At 32.6% G+C, this 16180-nt stretch overlaps 5 protein-coding genes across 5 annotated transcripts; 2 read left to right on the forward strand and 3 right to left on the reverse strand.

Moving 5' to 3' along the window:
• Positions 1-1459, forward strand: DFA_06849 (uncharacterized protein; the record flags this gene model as incomplete). The annotated part of the gene is made up of 3 exons (XM_004358038.1): positions 1-214; positions 275-496; positions 561-1459. Coding segments are annotated over 3 exons (1335 nt in total), but the record flags the coding sequence as incomplete, so codon positions are not given.
• A 271-nt stretch (positions 1460-1730) lies between these two features.
• On the reverse strand, positions 1731-5840 carry DFA_06850 (uncharacterized protein; the record flags this gene model as incomplete). The annotated part of the gene is made up of 7 exons (XM_004358039.1): positions 1731-1882; positions 1980-2009; positions 2282-3139; positions 3241-3743; positions 4017-5224; positions 5322-5478; positions 5539-5840. The coding sequence occupies 7 exons, from the start codon at positions 5838-5840 to the stop codon at positions 1731-1733; spliced, it is 3210 nt and encodes a 1069-aa protein (XP_004358096.1).
• Positions 5841-6067: 227 nt separating this feature from the next.
• Positions 6068-9388, forward strand: DFA_06851 (uncharacterized protein; the record flags this gene model as incomplete). Its single annotated transcript, XM_004358040.1, has 7 exons — positions 6068-7444; positions 7498-7727; positions 7820-8168; positions 8240-8313; positions 8371-8843; positions 8967-9024; positions 9097-9388. 7 exons carry the CDS (start codon positions 6068-6070, stop codon positions 9386-9388), a joined length of 2853 nt encoding a protein of 950 aa, XP_004358097.1.
• Positions 9389-9445: 57 nt separating this feature from the next.
• Positions 9446-11962, reverse strand: DFA_06852 (uncharacterized protein; the record flags this gene model as incomplete). The annotated part of the gene is made up of 1 exon (XM_004358041.1): positions 9446-11962. The coding sequence occupies one exon, from the start codon at positions 11960-11962 to the stop codon at positions 9446-9448; it is 2517 nt and encodes an 838-aa protein (XP_004358098.1).
• A 140-nt stretch (positions 11963-12102) lies between these two features.
• Positions 12103-16116, reverse strand: DFA_06853 (uncharacterized protein; the record flags this gene model as incomplete). Its single annotated transcript, XM_004358042.1, has 5 exons — positions 12103-12453; positions 12785-15195; positions 15303-15321; positions 15664-15895; positions 16028-16116. 5 exons carry the CDS (start codon positions 16114-16116, stop codon positions 12103-12105), a joined length of 3102 nt encoding a protein of 1033 aa, XP_004358099.1.
• Positions 16117-16180: the final 64 nt, after the last annotated feature.

Genomic DNA, 16180 nt, shown 5'->3' on the forward strand with positions numbered 1-16180 from the left:
TTAGATGATGTAAAAGAATCAATATCAAACCGCCCAAAAGAAGAGTTGGTTAAATGTGCATCATGTCCAAACAAATGCACGATGAGCATAAGATGCAAAGCGTCCTCACTCACTCCAATCAAGGATAATTATCTGTACTTTTGCACATATTCTTGTTTCCAAAAATACTTTGGTTCATCATCAGGTAAAACCTGGTCTGCTTATATCGAATCTAGTATGTATTATAATTTTTATTACTACTTATAAAGTACATACAACTGATACCTTATTCTAGAACAACCTAAAAAAGACAAAAAGGAAAAGAAGGAAACGAATAAGGAAAAAGGAAAAGATGATGATTCAGACGAGGAATCCAGCCATGAAGAAGATGAAGAGGGATATGTAGTAGAAGATGAAGAACAACATACAGATAAGAAAAGAAAAGCATCTACACCACCAAAGCCGACAACTAAAAAGGCTCCAGCTAAAAAGGCTGCAGCCAAAGACAAAGATAAAAGTAAAAGTTCTGGCAAGAAATAAACTAACAACTATTAATTATTGACACATATCTTCTTCTCTAGAAATTAACAAGATTATAGAGTACTTGGAAGATGAAATAGTATCGTTCATTGGACTTAAATTTGAAGATTTCCAAGATTTATATCAAAACACTATACGATTGCAAAAGACAAAAACAGAAACCAGAGGCACTAAATCAAAGTATTCAATCAGGGGCCAGTTGTTTATTACACTTTGTTGGCTCCGTCACTACCCAAAGAGAATTGTTCTATCTGCATTTTTTAAAATATCGCAAACTACTGTAGAAGAATACACGTCTAACACTTTGGATTTGTTATATCCTCTCTGCCAAGAGAATTTCGATTACTATTTTTCAAAAAGAATGGACAAAGAGCACTATTCAATTTATGTTAAAGACACCAATGAATCTTGCATGGTTACATCAGTGGCAGATGGATCAGAACAAAGAATTTCAGTTCCCATGGATTCCGAAATTGCAATGAATTTTTATAGTGGAAAGAAAGGATATTTCTCAATAACCAAACTTGTCTTTTGTACTCCCACTGGAAAGATTATTTTCATGTCTAAATCAAGACCTGGATCAAGAAATGATATTAACCTCGCCAATGAATCAAGAGCTTTCTATTCTAAACTAGACGAAGTTCTCGAGTTTATTTTGGGAGACAAAGGATTCATAGGTTGTCATGGCATGTATAAACACTTTTTGGTTAACGATAGAAATCCTAAAGCTAGTTTTAATAGAGGTGAGGCTGACAAAAGATTTAAAGCCATTAGAATTATCATAGAAAATGTGTTTGCCCATATGAAAAAGTGGGAAGCATGCAAAGCGACTTTGAGGATCAAATTTTCCGATCCTTCAAAAATTCTTCAACAACATGATCAAATATGGTCAGTTGTAGGATATCTCACAAATAAATACAAAAACATTAGAGGATTATAGTAATAAACTTCTTGTTAAATGTGAAAAGTCAAAAAACATGCACTCAAAACCGAGTGATCATTGTAGTTAAAAACAGTAAAGATAAACCATTATCTTTACACTATTTATTTGTTCTATTTTGGAAGAAACTGTAACCAATGCATAGGTCTCACTGTTATACTACATATTCTTGACTTTACATATGTAAAGTAATATCATCCCCTCATAAAATACTTCTTGCTACGGAAGCGAGTGATATCATCATATCTAAGGATCTGATGCACTCTGCATTCTAATCATAAGGGTGATTCGGTTGAATGGTGTATGATACGCAGAGTACCATAGTGTTGACACACAATCTACTAAAATGGGGACCAAAGTAGTGTATATCGGAGGGTTTTGGAAGAAATAAGCTCAGGTGAGCGGCACGGGCGATGTTGTTAGCTAAATACATATATTTATAAACACCAACCTCATACACATTTATATGGTGCATGTGCTCTTCATGGGGGTTGCTTTTTGGTCTAATCAGGCTACTTACAAACATGATTAGCGGTGGCATAACCGGGGACTCTATAATAGGAGAAAATTGATAGAAATTGGTTAAAATATAGTCCATGTATGCCCTGGATAGGATGGATAGGTAGAGCATATGTTCTATTAGGGTAGCACACAAGCTGGGGATTTTTTGTGGTTGTTTTGATGGAAAATAAATTAATTTTTTCCATTTTTGTTACTATTATTTCCAGGTGTTATATTACAATTATTTTTTGCCTAAAATAAGAAAAAGTTAAATAAAAATGTTGGTTGTACACTGTACTTGTTATAAATATGAAAATATACCTTTCTTTTGATTATGTTTTGATGGAGTATATGTAGTTGGTGGTTTGATATTTGTTCTAGAAGAGGTAGCCCTATTTGTGGGGTTTTGATGATTATTTTTTGTTTCTTTTGTTGGAATTGGTGTGTTGTTGATTGGAATGTCTGGTAGTACTATATCTGTATCATTATTATTTGGTTTGTTATTTTTTTTCTTATTTTTTTTTTTGGTTTGTTTTGGTGAGTGTAATTTTGGAAGTTGAGGTGATTTTGGTGTCTCGTTCTCTTCTACATAGTCCGAAACAACTGCATCATGTATATTTGTCATTCTTACAACACGTGGTATTTCAATTGTAGTAGTTTTTGATGTTTCCTGTTGTTTTTTTGGCTTTGGACCCTTGTTGGCAGGTGTTTCATGTCCAATCTTTGTTTCTTTGTTTGGAGCTTGATTAACGATGATTTTTTTGATGAAAAACTTTATATTTGCCTTCTTTAAAGCCTGTTGTACATTATTATTATTTCTTGTTGGTTGTTTGGTTGAATTACTGGCATCATTATTCGATGTAACTTTGTTGTTTTCTTTTTCATTATTGTTGTTTGTTTCTGTTTGTCTGGAACTTTCTTCTTCTTCTGGTACCTCCTCAACGGGTTTATCATCTTGGATTGTAGGATCATTGTCGCATGGTCGATAAAAGATTGAGTATTCTCCATTTTCCATTTTTGTTTTAAAACTATAGGTCTTGTTTAAAAAAGCTGGTTTTTGTGGGGAAGGATAATATACTCTATATTCACTGTATGTATCTGATGGTTCTACTTCTTTATACGCATCTTGTAGTGCATTGAGAGTTCTTTGAAGTTTAGATTGTGAGGTTGAAAGTGTGTCTGGAAAAAATCGAATTTTTTGAGTAAAAAAAATTCACAAAAAAAATATTTTATATTAAAATCAAAAGAAATTAAAAGTTGCAAAATCCAAAATAACATACGTTCATTCTCTTCAACATCTTTTCCAAGGGCCACACCAATATTTTCATAAAAGGCGTCAAGAGTTTTAAAAGTATTGCAACTTTGGATAAACTCTTGAAATTCTGTGATGGAGGGGAAATTATAAACGGTGGCTCGATAATGTCCTTTTTTTCTAGTGTCCAAACCATACTCGGTTAGCCTTTTGTTTAATATATCAACCATATTTTGTGTTGTTCTATTATCTTGATGATTTGAGTCGGGATGGCTTTGAAATCTCTTTACTGTTTGAGAAATCAGTGCAAAAAAAATGTCACAATCTGATTTGCCGTGGCTCGGAGAAAAGAATTCCAAATCAATTGGAATGCAATTGATAGTTTTACCAAGTTGCCAAACCTTATAAATCCATTCAAAGTTTTTAAAAGTTGGTCCATTATCTGACCAAATAATAAATTTTTTAATTTTTCCATCCTTTCCAAATAAATCCTCTTTCCTTGTACAACCAAACAAATCCATGAATTCTTTTCTTTGAAATAAATTTCTAAAGCTAATGTCAGCAAAATTACAAGTTTTGTCCAAAACCCTAGAAATATTTCTATATAAACAATAGATAAAAAGTTGAGTAAAAAAAATGAAAAAATGAAAAATATGGGTTAGAAAATTGAAGGTAAATTTGTTGAAATTATAATCTTTTTTAAAAATCCAAAATATAAATATATAGTATTTGGTGTATACTATTTAATTTCCATAGTAATTTTTAAAAAGGATAATAATTGATTAAAAAATTTTAAATACTTACCCAAACACATATTTTTTATATTGATTGCCTTCCTTGTAGTGCATTACAATGCCATAAAAAGATCTATGGACAGCATTGTAAAACTGTTTGCCTACTTCAGTTTGTGACTTGTTAATGTTGATGTTTTGTTTAAAATCTATGGTAAACATAACTTCTCCATTATTGAGGTTTTTTTTTTGATATTTGTATAAATCTCTTCGTTCCCCAGCTGCTTTTTTGTGTTTATCTTTATCACCACTTGATATATTTGGATCTTCACATGTATTACACATGTCATTCCTGTTTTTTGCCCTCTTTATATGTGGAGGAAGGTACTTTTTAAAGGTATTTAAGCACATTGGAACAAATTGATATTCCTTGGCAAAATCTGAAACGGAATCCATCAATTCTTCACCTACAAACTGGCCACCTATATTATACATATAATGGTAGTTGTCTGAGCCAGATGTATAATTTTTTTTGAATGGATTGACTGGTTCTTTTCCAGGTCTTTTATTAGCCTTTTTTTCTGGTACTTTATACCCCTTTGTGTGCAGTAGGTAAAAGTAATATAGCTCCTTGATGCCCATCGAGTATGTTTTAACTACTCTCGTATCCGATTCCGGATTATTTACTGATTTTCTTTTAAGAACACAAACATCATGAGCTGATGACTTGAATACGCTGCTATATTCGGCAAAGTATTTAACCGATGCTTCTCTTTTTGCAGCGGTAATTGATTGCTTTTTCTTTAACAAATAATAGTTATTAACAGGAATGTTGGCATATTGAGACTGTAATGAAGGTTGGGGTGGGTTTGTGTTGGAGGTACTACTATTTTTATCTTTTTTGCCCTTTTTGTTATTATTTGTTGGAGGAGTAGAGCTTTCTCTGTTGTTGATATTATTGTTGTTTAGTGGAGTTGTATTTGGCATTGGAGGAGTTGAGTCAAGAACCATTCGGTCAGAGATATTAGATAATCTTTTTTTTGACATATTTGAAATGGCAGAGTCGTCACTCGTATCCATTGGATCTTGATTCGCATTTAGATTGGAATCACTTTGGTTCAAGATTGGCGTTGATTGGACGTCAGATTGCAATGGTATCGTATCACTTACTATAGCCATCATTGAATCACCACCATTGGGTGTTGTATTGTCTATATTTATGGGGGTTTTTGGGTCTCTATTACTTGGCAATGATGTTGTAGTACTTGATACGAGAGTTGGCTGCAATTGGATCAAATTATATAGAGAAAATCAAATTTTACTACTATTAATATATAAAACATAGATATTTGTACTATATGATATCATTATATATTACATTTGAGTTACTGGTTGTAGATACATCATTATCTTTTATCATTTCCTTCTCTATTTCCCTTGACGAATGCCAAATTCTTGAACCTATAATCATACCATAATCTTCGAAGTTACTCTTTTGATACTTTATTCCATTGTCTCTCATATATCTAAGTATACTATCGATATAGTTAGAAACTACACTCTATTGTCTATCTTTTGGTTATACTGTTACATACTGTGCGAGAATAAACTTTCGGTGGAGATCGTTTTGTTTGTGCTTATAATATTCTATGAATGCTTTGCAAAGATATCGCTCAAAACAACCTTCTAGAGGGTCTCCTTCTATTTTAAGATACTCCGCGATCTTCTTTATCATACTAGCATTCAATCTATGCCCAGCTAGAGCGCAAACACTTCGTAACTTTTCAATAAACCTTTTACCTACTAATTTGCTTTTACCTATTCTGAACTGATACACATCTTTGCGGATTTTAACCGCGAATTTAGGTAGTTGTATATCTTCTTCTGTTCTTTTCATTTATCTATTTATTATCAATAATTTTTTTTAAATGATGTTCAAAAAGTACAACGATCAAAAATCACAACAAAAAATCGATTTTTTTTATTTTTCATATTATAAAAAAGTCGCCCAGATTGAGTTCGCACAGATATGGTAAATTGAACAAAGTTTCTATTTACTTGTTATTGATTTAAAAGAATTAAAGTAATAATAATAATAATTTACAAGGAGTTGTCAAAGAAAAAATGGAGAGTTCAAGCAACTCTCACACACAACCAATCTCTCATGTTGTTGTCGAGACAGTTGGAGTATTACCATCATCATTACAATCATTGGTGTTTGGTAGAGACTATAATCAACGCCTATCAGTTGGAGTATTACCATCAACATTACAATCATTGGTGTTTGGTGGAGTATTACCAACATTATTTCAATCACCAATGCAATCATTGATGTTTGGTAGTGACTATAATCAACGTCTATCAGTTGGAGAGTTACCATCATCATTACAATCATTGGAGTTTGGTGACAGTTATAATCACCCAATTACTCTTGGAGTATTACCATCATCATTACAATCATTGAAATTAGGAAATGATTATAATCAACCGCTATCATTTACAGTATTACCATCATCATTACACTCATTGAAGGCTAGTAACTACGATATCGATCGATCAATATCAATTCAGATATTCCCGTCCTCTGAAACCCAATCTATTCTACATGGTTGGGAATATAATGATCCAATGACATTTAGAGTACTACCATCATCATTACAATCAATAACATTTGGTGATAGTCAATCTGGAGCTTCTAGAGTACATAATATTATAGATCTCAAACAACCAGTAGAATTACCATTATCATTACAAATTGATGATTGGGAATCACCAACATCATTTAAAAAATCGATATTTCGTAAAGGCTATAATCAACCAGTATCAATGAGAGTATTACCATCATCATTACAATCATTGACATTTGGTCATGCATATACTCTCCCCCTATCTCCCGGGGTATTACCAGAATCATTACAATCATTGGTGTTTGGTGATAGATATAATCAAGCACTATCAATTGGAGTATTACCACCATCATTACAATCATTGAAGTTTGGTAGAGACTATAATCAACCTCTATCAGTTGGAGTATTACCAACATCATTACAATCATTGGAGTTTGGTAGAGACTATAATCAAACACTACCAGTTGGAGTATTACCATCATCATTACAATCATTGACTTTTAGTGGTGATTCGAAGCCTATAGTATTTTTAGTTGATTTCAAGCAATCAATTACTGTTAGCAGATACTTCATTAAATTAGGGTCTCATGGAATTATAAAACTTCGTGATCGAAGATATCCTCTCATTCTTTCGGCATCACCATCAGAGCATCATATCGATATAATTCATATTTTGAGAAACAACACTCAACAACCTATCACTTACAATACAAATCCCAACTCAATTAACTATGACCCCAACTATATAATGAAATATCCTATCAAAGTCAGTGACTTTGTTTCAGTCAACAACAAGAAATATTTTGTACTGCACAGTTTTCCATACTCTTCCAACAAAGTATTATTTGTATCTTGCGAATCCTCTGGTGAATTGGTAAGTAAATCAATTATTGTCGATTGCCATGCCCAACTAATTATCTTTAATAGTTTGTTTATAAAGAAATAGATTACTTCAATAAGAAAGAGAATGAAATAGATCAAAAGATCTATGATAAAGTGCAATTTGAAATCTCAACAATGAAACTATTCATCAATGACGATATGTTTGTGCAATACAAAGATCACCAAGATGACAGTGATTCAAAAAAGATATATCTTTTGACACATTTCTGTGAAGGTGGTGATTTAGAACAATTATTTCAATCAATTTATAAATGGTAAATATTATTCATGAATTAATTCCATCTCCCAAACCTTTTAATTGAAGACCTAAATCTAACATGTCATAACATCCAATTACTATTTTTAGGAATGAATCCCAACAAGAGAAACAAAAAGTTGAAGAAAAACAAAGTCCTGAAGAATACAAGTATATTTCCGAATCAGAGATATGGCGATATATTCGTCGAATATTCCAAATACTTGAGAAACTATCGCAACACAATCTTGCACATCTTGATATCAAACCACTAAACATCTTTATTCGAAATGATGGTGAAATAGTTCTTGGTGATTTTGGATCTTGTCACTATTTCGTTGACCAAAATCATCAAGCCCCCAAAGACCAAACTTCAAACCCCACTGAAAATGTAGCAAAGTATTCAAATATGATAGCTTTAACACGTGCCTCTCGTGGAACATATGGATATTACTCGCCTGTATGTGTGGTTTGAAGGGTTTATTTATCTACCAATCTACTTATTTCAATTGTAATTTTTCTTGTTTTTAGGAAAAAAAAAAGAAATACTATGCTTCAAGTGATATATATTCAGTTGGATCAACTATTTTACATTTGCTTTCATGGTAAATATCATCAAACAACTAATTTATCGTTGATTATGATACTAATTTATGTTATAGTCATCCAGATGATAGTGGAAATAGAAAAGAATTTATCAACAACCACAAAAAGGACGACTTTAATGCAGATCATATCAAAATATCTCCGGTTAGATATTCTGAGGATTTAATTCAATTTGTCAAGAATCTATTAATTGAAACACCTCATGATCGTCTATCATTGGATGATTTGAATGGAGAAACAGTCAACCAACACACACAAAGAATCACATCATTTTTAATCAACCAAAGACAAATTCTATCAAGCACAACAACATTAATATTGGATGGTGAATTTAACAGTCCTCTCAATGGATTACTTCCACCAACACTTTTAAAATTAAAGTTTATGGGAAAGTTTAATCAACCAATCAAAGACGGTGACATTCCTGAAGGAGTTGAAACATTAATATTTGGACCATCATTCAACCAACCATTGACCTCGAGCAGTTTAAAGAAAAATACAAGAATTCATTTAATCATAGATAATGATAGTACTCTGGCAAATGTATTAAAATATTGGACCCCAGCAGATAAATTGAAACAGGTGAATGTCTACCACTGCAATGATTTAGAGCAGGAAACCATCAATTCATTTTTTAAATTCAATTCTATAGAATCTAATTTCATCCTAACAATCGGTAAAAATTCTTATGGAATTGGCAGAATCAAAAAGTAAGCATGCAAATCAGATCTGAATAGAATTAAAATGATTCACACAAACCATTTATTTTATTTTTTCAATAGGAATGGTGCAATGTTAGAGTGGAAGAATAATAATATCAGATTCTCAATCAATCTGGAAGATGTTAAAATGGTATCTGATGTTAAAACATCAATATATAGACATTTATTTTGTCAAATCGATAAATCAAAATTTGAGGAAATCAACTCGCTCTTTGGACAACACAACCCCAGTTCAGAATACCTCCTAATGGGAATGGAGAAGCTGTTTGAATTGGACCAAGACAATATCTACCAAGAGTCTGAACAAGGTCGCCAATATTTAAATATTAGATTGATTTTCAAACCTTTATAACAAAATAGATAATAAAAAAAATTATAATAATTCGAATATAAATTTATTATTTATTATTTATTTTTTGGGTAACATTTTTGTTGGCAAAATTTTTAATGATAAATTATCAATATATTGTAATATTTCACCTCCATAATCATGGTTTTGTTTTGCGCCTTCTCGTAAAAGATCATAACATGTTGCCATCTTTTCTATCTTTGTATATTTTAATAGGATCTCTTCGACCCATGCCACCGAACCATGCATACCGACTGTTTTCCAAGTCTGAGGGTCTTGGATGACAATATAATCTTGATATGTCTGTATCAATCTTTTAACATAACCAATATGTAACATTTGAATGGGTCTGTCAATATAAACATCAGTCTGTGTAATTTGAAATTTATAACGAGAATTTAACTTTTCTTCTACCCTAGGATCCATATCCTCATCTTGATATGTCTCTCTGTATTCTGTTGTTGTTGGCTCTTCTATGTTTGTTGGTTCTACTATTGTTGATGATAATAATTGAGGATCGACACTATAATTTGGGAAATGTAAACAATATGGTTTGATGGCTTGAACCACTTGAATTTCACTACGACGACTGGCACTTGCATGCAACTCTAGTGTTATGTTGAATACCTTTAATTCATCAATCACTGGCAATACTTTAATGGTCAAGTACTTGATGACATCCCATTCATCTCTTTCGAAAGCTTTGGAGACTGCAAGTGTAGACTCGGCGATTTCGTACACGACAAATTGTTGTCCAACACCTCCTGCAATACTCTTTAAAATAATGTCGAAACAAAACTCTAATACCTTGACATTACTCGATAGCAAATGAACTCGATGTTTACCAAAACCTGATTGATCCTTTTGTAACAAAGAGAATGATGTCTTTACCAATGCCAACGAACCAAACAAACAAATAAAACCAAACCCAACTCGATTTAATAAATATTGACATCGTTGTTGGAAATGTTCACTGTCATTATTATCCAATTGTTTGATCAAACATTGATAAATTGCTACCAAAGATTTATCCTTTTTCCATTCTGGTTGTGAAAAGTAATCTCTTTCCAATGTCTCTCTTGTCTTTTGATCGTGTTTTGAAAGTAAGAAAAATAATTCAGCACAATATAATATATTATTATTCTCGTTGATTGGTAGGTTATTATTATTAATATTATTTTTATGATTATTATTTTTTTTTGTTGTAATAGGAGAGGATAAAGTGGGAGGAGGAGTGAAAGAATTGATAGTATCAACAATATCTTTTAAATTAATTTGAATATGTTGTTTGAAATGATTGATAATAGTTGAAAGAAGTTGAAATGATGGAGGTGATGACATTGTACTCGTATTGGGATGACTCAATTTTGATTTAATTGAATCACAGAGTAATTGTAAAATTGAAATGTCATTGTTATAGGTGTTGATGGGAGAGGTGAGGTATTTTGCAATGACTCCTATATCTTTACTTCTAAAGATTATTACTTGTGGATCTTTAAATAATATATTAAAGTATTTAAAGGGTAGAACCGACGCTACATATGCAAGTGTCTCGCTATTATCGATGGTATCACCCAACAAATACTCTGACACTTGGGAATAGCCAGGTTGATCGGCCATGAGCTTGATGAATGCACATACACGATCGACACCAACCGTCTCAAAGATATTAGCCAATATCTCCTTTTTATTGGACGTAATACACAGCTTGATGATCATGTCGACGATCATATTTCTCGATTTGAGCATGCTTGGAGGCAACTGTGTGTTTTGGTGGAGGAGTAGATGCAAGATTGAGTGTTTGTGCGTGTCTGCGTCGTTGCTCGATACCGACTCGCTGTCTGCACCCGTTCCACTGACAAAGTAGCTGAATACGGCACTCAACGCGGATACTTGTGGGGGTGGAGGTGGACGAATCACCCGTTTGGCGAGTCCCTTGTTGACAAATGAAACGACGGCGGTCCACGACTCGAAACAGCCATTCTCGACAATTGACATCAGATACTGAGCCACAAAACGCAACGATGACGGTGCAGGCATCACATACGGGTTGGCACCGCTCTTTGACCGCTGATGAGGTGTCATGTGATCGGCAGCACACCCATCACTAGTGCTAAAGTAGGTTGTAAACTCGTTGGGCAGTGTTTCGAGTAGCATGCGAACTACACGACCGTCTTGTACGCACTCTCTAGTCAACTCGATCACACGAGTTGGTACTGTAGCCTCTTTACCATGTGCAGTCATAATATCACGAAACAGACTATAATAACGATTCTTGAGAACCCATTCCAAGTCATGCAATAGATGTTTGTAACGACGTCTGAGTGGAGAATAAGAGTTACTTTCATCACTTGGTACTTGTGGCCATCTCAGTACAGCTAGAAACGATGGGTCGTACTTGGGTACCTGTACACCCAACCATGTCACACAATGATAGTTTCTAGTTTGTTTTAATATCAATCTAAGTAGATATACATTTTTAAATACTCTTTGTATTAATTCTTTAGTATTATCATTATTATTATTATTATTATTATTATTATTACTATTATTACTATTATTATTATTACTATCCATCTAACTTTTTGTTTTGTAAAAATCTTTCTTTGTGCGATGAATCAATATCGCTCAGATTTTCTTTTTAATTTCCGAACCTCGTAAATAATTACTTATTTAATTCATCCATCTTGCGAGAGACTTTCCTTTGTATAGTAGTCCTATGACGAATACCTGTTGGTGGTAAATATAAATAATTCTTTTGGATTACTTTTATTATTTTTACCTTTCATATGAACTGGGATTGTGTTTGAGCCATTTTCATCGAAAAGACAAGAGCCACCAGCACTGAGCAAAGATTCATGATTATCTTTAGGAACTGGAGTCTGACCCCCTAATCTAACTATTAGTTGACCATTTACTTTACTTAAGAGAGTATCAGATGGCAAAAGTATTTCTTTTACTTTTTGTTTAGATATAATGTGAAATGTATCTAGAGCCTTTCCTTGTAAATATTCAATTGAATTGGAGGTAGAAATGAATTGTTTGATAGATACAAGATTTATTGTCACCTATAAACAAGGTTTCGTGACCTTTGTAATATACCCAAACTGAGATACCTATCAAAATTAATGAAAAAGAAAATTATTAAATAAAAGGAAATTAATTACCTTGTATCAACCTGGACTTACGTCCAGGTTTAATTATTTATATAATACACTATTACATGAAGCAAATAAATTGAATAAATAAAGTTAACTCAAAAATATATAGAGACACTGAGTCAACTTTATGTTTGTTTTTAAACTCCAAGAAATTTAAAATAGTTTATTTATTCTTTTTTAAAATACAATATTTTATTATTAAAATTTAATAAATTAATCTATTATCTCTTTTTTATACATCACTTTTAGATTGTTGTTGTCTAATTAGATTAATATAATTTAATATTTTGTCACCATGATCTTGATTTAATTTAGCACCTTGTTCAAGGTAAGGGAGAGATTCGTAAACCGACTTGAATGTTTGAGATGTCGTTGTGTATTGACCGTCGTTTGGATATGGTGGTTTCGAGTACCGACAAAGTATCTTTTCTATCCATTCAACCGAACCGTATAGACCGACCGTTTTCCAAGTCTCGACACAGTTGATGACCAGTGGGATACCCATTTGAATGACTTGTTTAACAAACAGGAAATTCATTGTTTGTATTGCTCGATCTATACTTAGTTCGGGAATGCTAGCCATCCCTTCTGGAATATGTGTCACCATATATTCAATCACTTCAAAGTAACAGTGAAATGCGTAATTTCTATACATACTAATCCAACATTGTATAATTCTATCTTGATTATTTCCTTCTTGTTTAATTGTTGTTTTAATTGAATCTATATGTTCTTTAAATTTCGTTGATTTTAATATATTATTATTTTGATTATTTTGATTATTATTATTATTAATTTGATTTTGATTTTGATTATGAATTACAGTTTCGGGTATAAAAGGTTTTAATGAATTGATTATAGTTGTATTTCCAATTAAACAAGCTTTAGAGTATAATGATAAATCAATATCAAATACTTTGTAGAGTGTTGGATGTGACATGACGCCAACTAGATATTCAATGACATCCCATTGAATTGGATTACGAGTCAATGCATTTGTGAGAGCTGGTGATGAATGGAGATGATTAAATTCCAATCTATGTGAATCATTGTCCCCGAGTTGCGTAATACAACCGGTACAATATTCCAATACTTTGATATCACTTGATAACAAATTAAATGATTGTATGTTATAGTTTCCATCACCACCAAACTGGGTGTCATGAATAAGTGAATGTGACATTGTTACCATATCCAATGATCCAAACTTACAAATAAATCCAAATCCAATTCTATCCAATAAATATTGACATCTAACTGGAAATATACCACCCGTACCACTAACACAGCTACCACCTTTACAATGACCAAGTATTGAAAAATACTCAATCACTGATTGATAGTGATTGCATAAAGGATTATAACTCGTTTCTTCTTTCTTATTATTAAAGTAGCAATTTTCAATTGACCTTCTAGTTTGATGATCATGTTTGGTCAATTCAAAATATAATTCCATAAAATATAAAATATTATTATTATTATTTTGATTATTATTATTTTGATTATTTTGATTATTATCATTATCTGATTGTTGTTGTTTATGATGAAGATGATGATTGATGAGTGTATCGATTTTTTCTATACTATATTCTATTTCACTGTTAAAAATTGCAAATGTACCAGTGAATGATAATAAATCAGTTATTGTAACATTGGCCAATGTTGTAGTTGTTGTTGTTGTTGATGATGATGTAATTGTTGGAGTTATTGAATTAATTAAATTTGTTTTAAATAAATAACTGATGTATTCAGTGAGATGTGATCGGATGTTGAATTGTGATAGTTTGATGTCTTTAGCGATTGAAAGGTGGTTGTTGATGATTGACATGTCATTGGTGAGGAGTAAAGCTGCTAATGTATTTTCCAACATTTGACTAATAGTTAGAAGGGGAAGTGTTTTAAAGAGATAACCGAGTGTGTCACAATGATTAATCACCTCCTCTTTTTTAAACTGATCAAGAGTCAGTTTAGGAATAATGTTTCGTGCATGATCGATAAACTTGCACACGGTATCCACACCAACCGTATCGATTATGTCAACCAACACTTGTTTTTTGTTTGTTGCAATACTTTGTTGAATCATTGTATAAAGTGTCTTGTTTCGGTGGTGTAGTACTTCAGACTCTAACAATTTGTTTTGGTCAAATAGTAGTGTCAAGATATTAACACTACTACCGATCGGGTTAATATCTTGATCAACTTTCTTAAAGAATCCAAACACTCTTTTTAATATTGGTTGCGGTGATGGCGATGGCGATGGTTTGGAGGTGGTCGGTGGTAGCGTGATTTGATTATTGGCAATATTCTCGTTGATAAACTTTAGTGCTGTCTTCCATGCGAGTGCGCTGTCCCCTGCTGCAGCACCGTCACCTTTGTCATTATCTCCATATACGACAGCATTGCAAAGATGTAAAGCAGATGCGTTCAATGATGACACTGGTGGTGATGGCAATGATGATTGGGTTTGGCCAAACCCAGTCATCTTGCCATAGTTGAGGTAATGAATTACTTTATCGTGGAGACTTGATAGAATGAGATTCATTGTCGAGGATGAATGTGATTTATACATGTCTGGTGTGAACAGTACTGATATCTTTTGTGAGCTCACTACCATATGACCATGAGCATAACTCGACCGAGTCAAGATATCTTTCAATAGACTATAGTACCTGTTCTTAATGACCCAACCCAGGTCATGTACAGCTTGAATATACCGTTTTCTTTCTGGTCGTGATTGATCGTGTGAGTGATCATACACAACGGCACCAAACAACTCTACATTAAAAGGATGATCTCTTGTTTGCTTCAATATCAACTTTAACAGATACCTGTTTTTAAATACTACTATTATATTATTATTATTATTATCTTCATTATTCATTTAAAACACAATTATTATACAATTATTATTATTATTACAAAGTATACTTCTCTATCTTTTCTTTTTTTTTTTTAACTTTAGTAACACAAACTTTTTTCTATTTTGTTTCTATTTTTGTGCAGAGAGTGGATGGTGACACCAATATTCAAGTATTTTTGTTCCAAGATATATTGATGGTTAAGAGAATGTATAAGTTGTCAAAACAACTTTGAGTAAATGAATTGTTCCATTCTTACCCTATTAATCAATCTTAACTTTGTAATACCTTGAAGAAGAATAATTGCGCCGATAGATGGCTGTAATGAAATACCTACCAACATGACACACTGCATTGTAAGGTTGGTAGGTTGTTTGATGGGACATGCAAAATTGTTTATGTGCCGTGAAAAGTCATCTGCAAGTGGTCTGACTTTAAGGTCTTCATAGGTGTCTTCCTCTTTAAGTGAGTAGCTATAGATCCTGACGTTTCTAAACAATGATGATTTGACGAGACTAAAGAATTGCTTGCATACCAATCCAAGTGACAGTGCCCATTTGTATCGGTCATCAAGTACACACCCTATACTTGTATCTACCAGTCATTGTATCCATCTCCCATGCTTTGGATTCGACGAATAGGTATCCCAAATGATACATAATGATATCATTATCTCTTTGAGTTCTTCATCACTCTTTTCATTCAAATCCATTTATCTATCTATTCTATGTTAGCATTCTTTATATCGCTCTTTGAATATCACTGTGAGTGACCGA

The sequence above is a fragment of the Cavenderia fasciculata genome (genome assembly GCF_000203815.1).
Source record: "Cavenderia fasciculata unplaced genomic scaffold Scf_ET2XIPL01CNAVH-3, whole genome shotgun sequence".
NCBI lineage: Eukaryota > Evosea > Eumycetozoa > Acytosteliales > Cavenderiaceae > Cavenderia > Cavenderia fasciculata.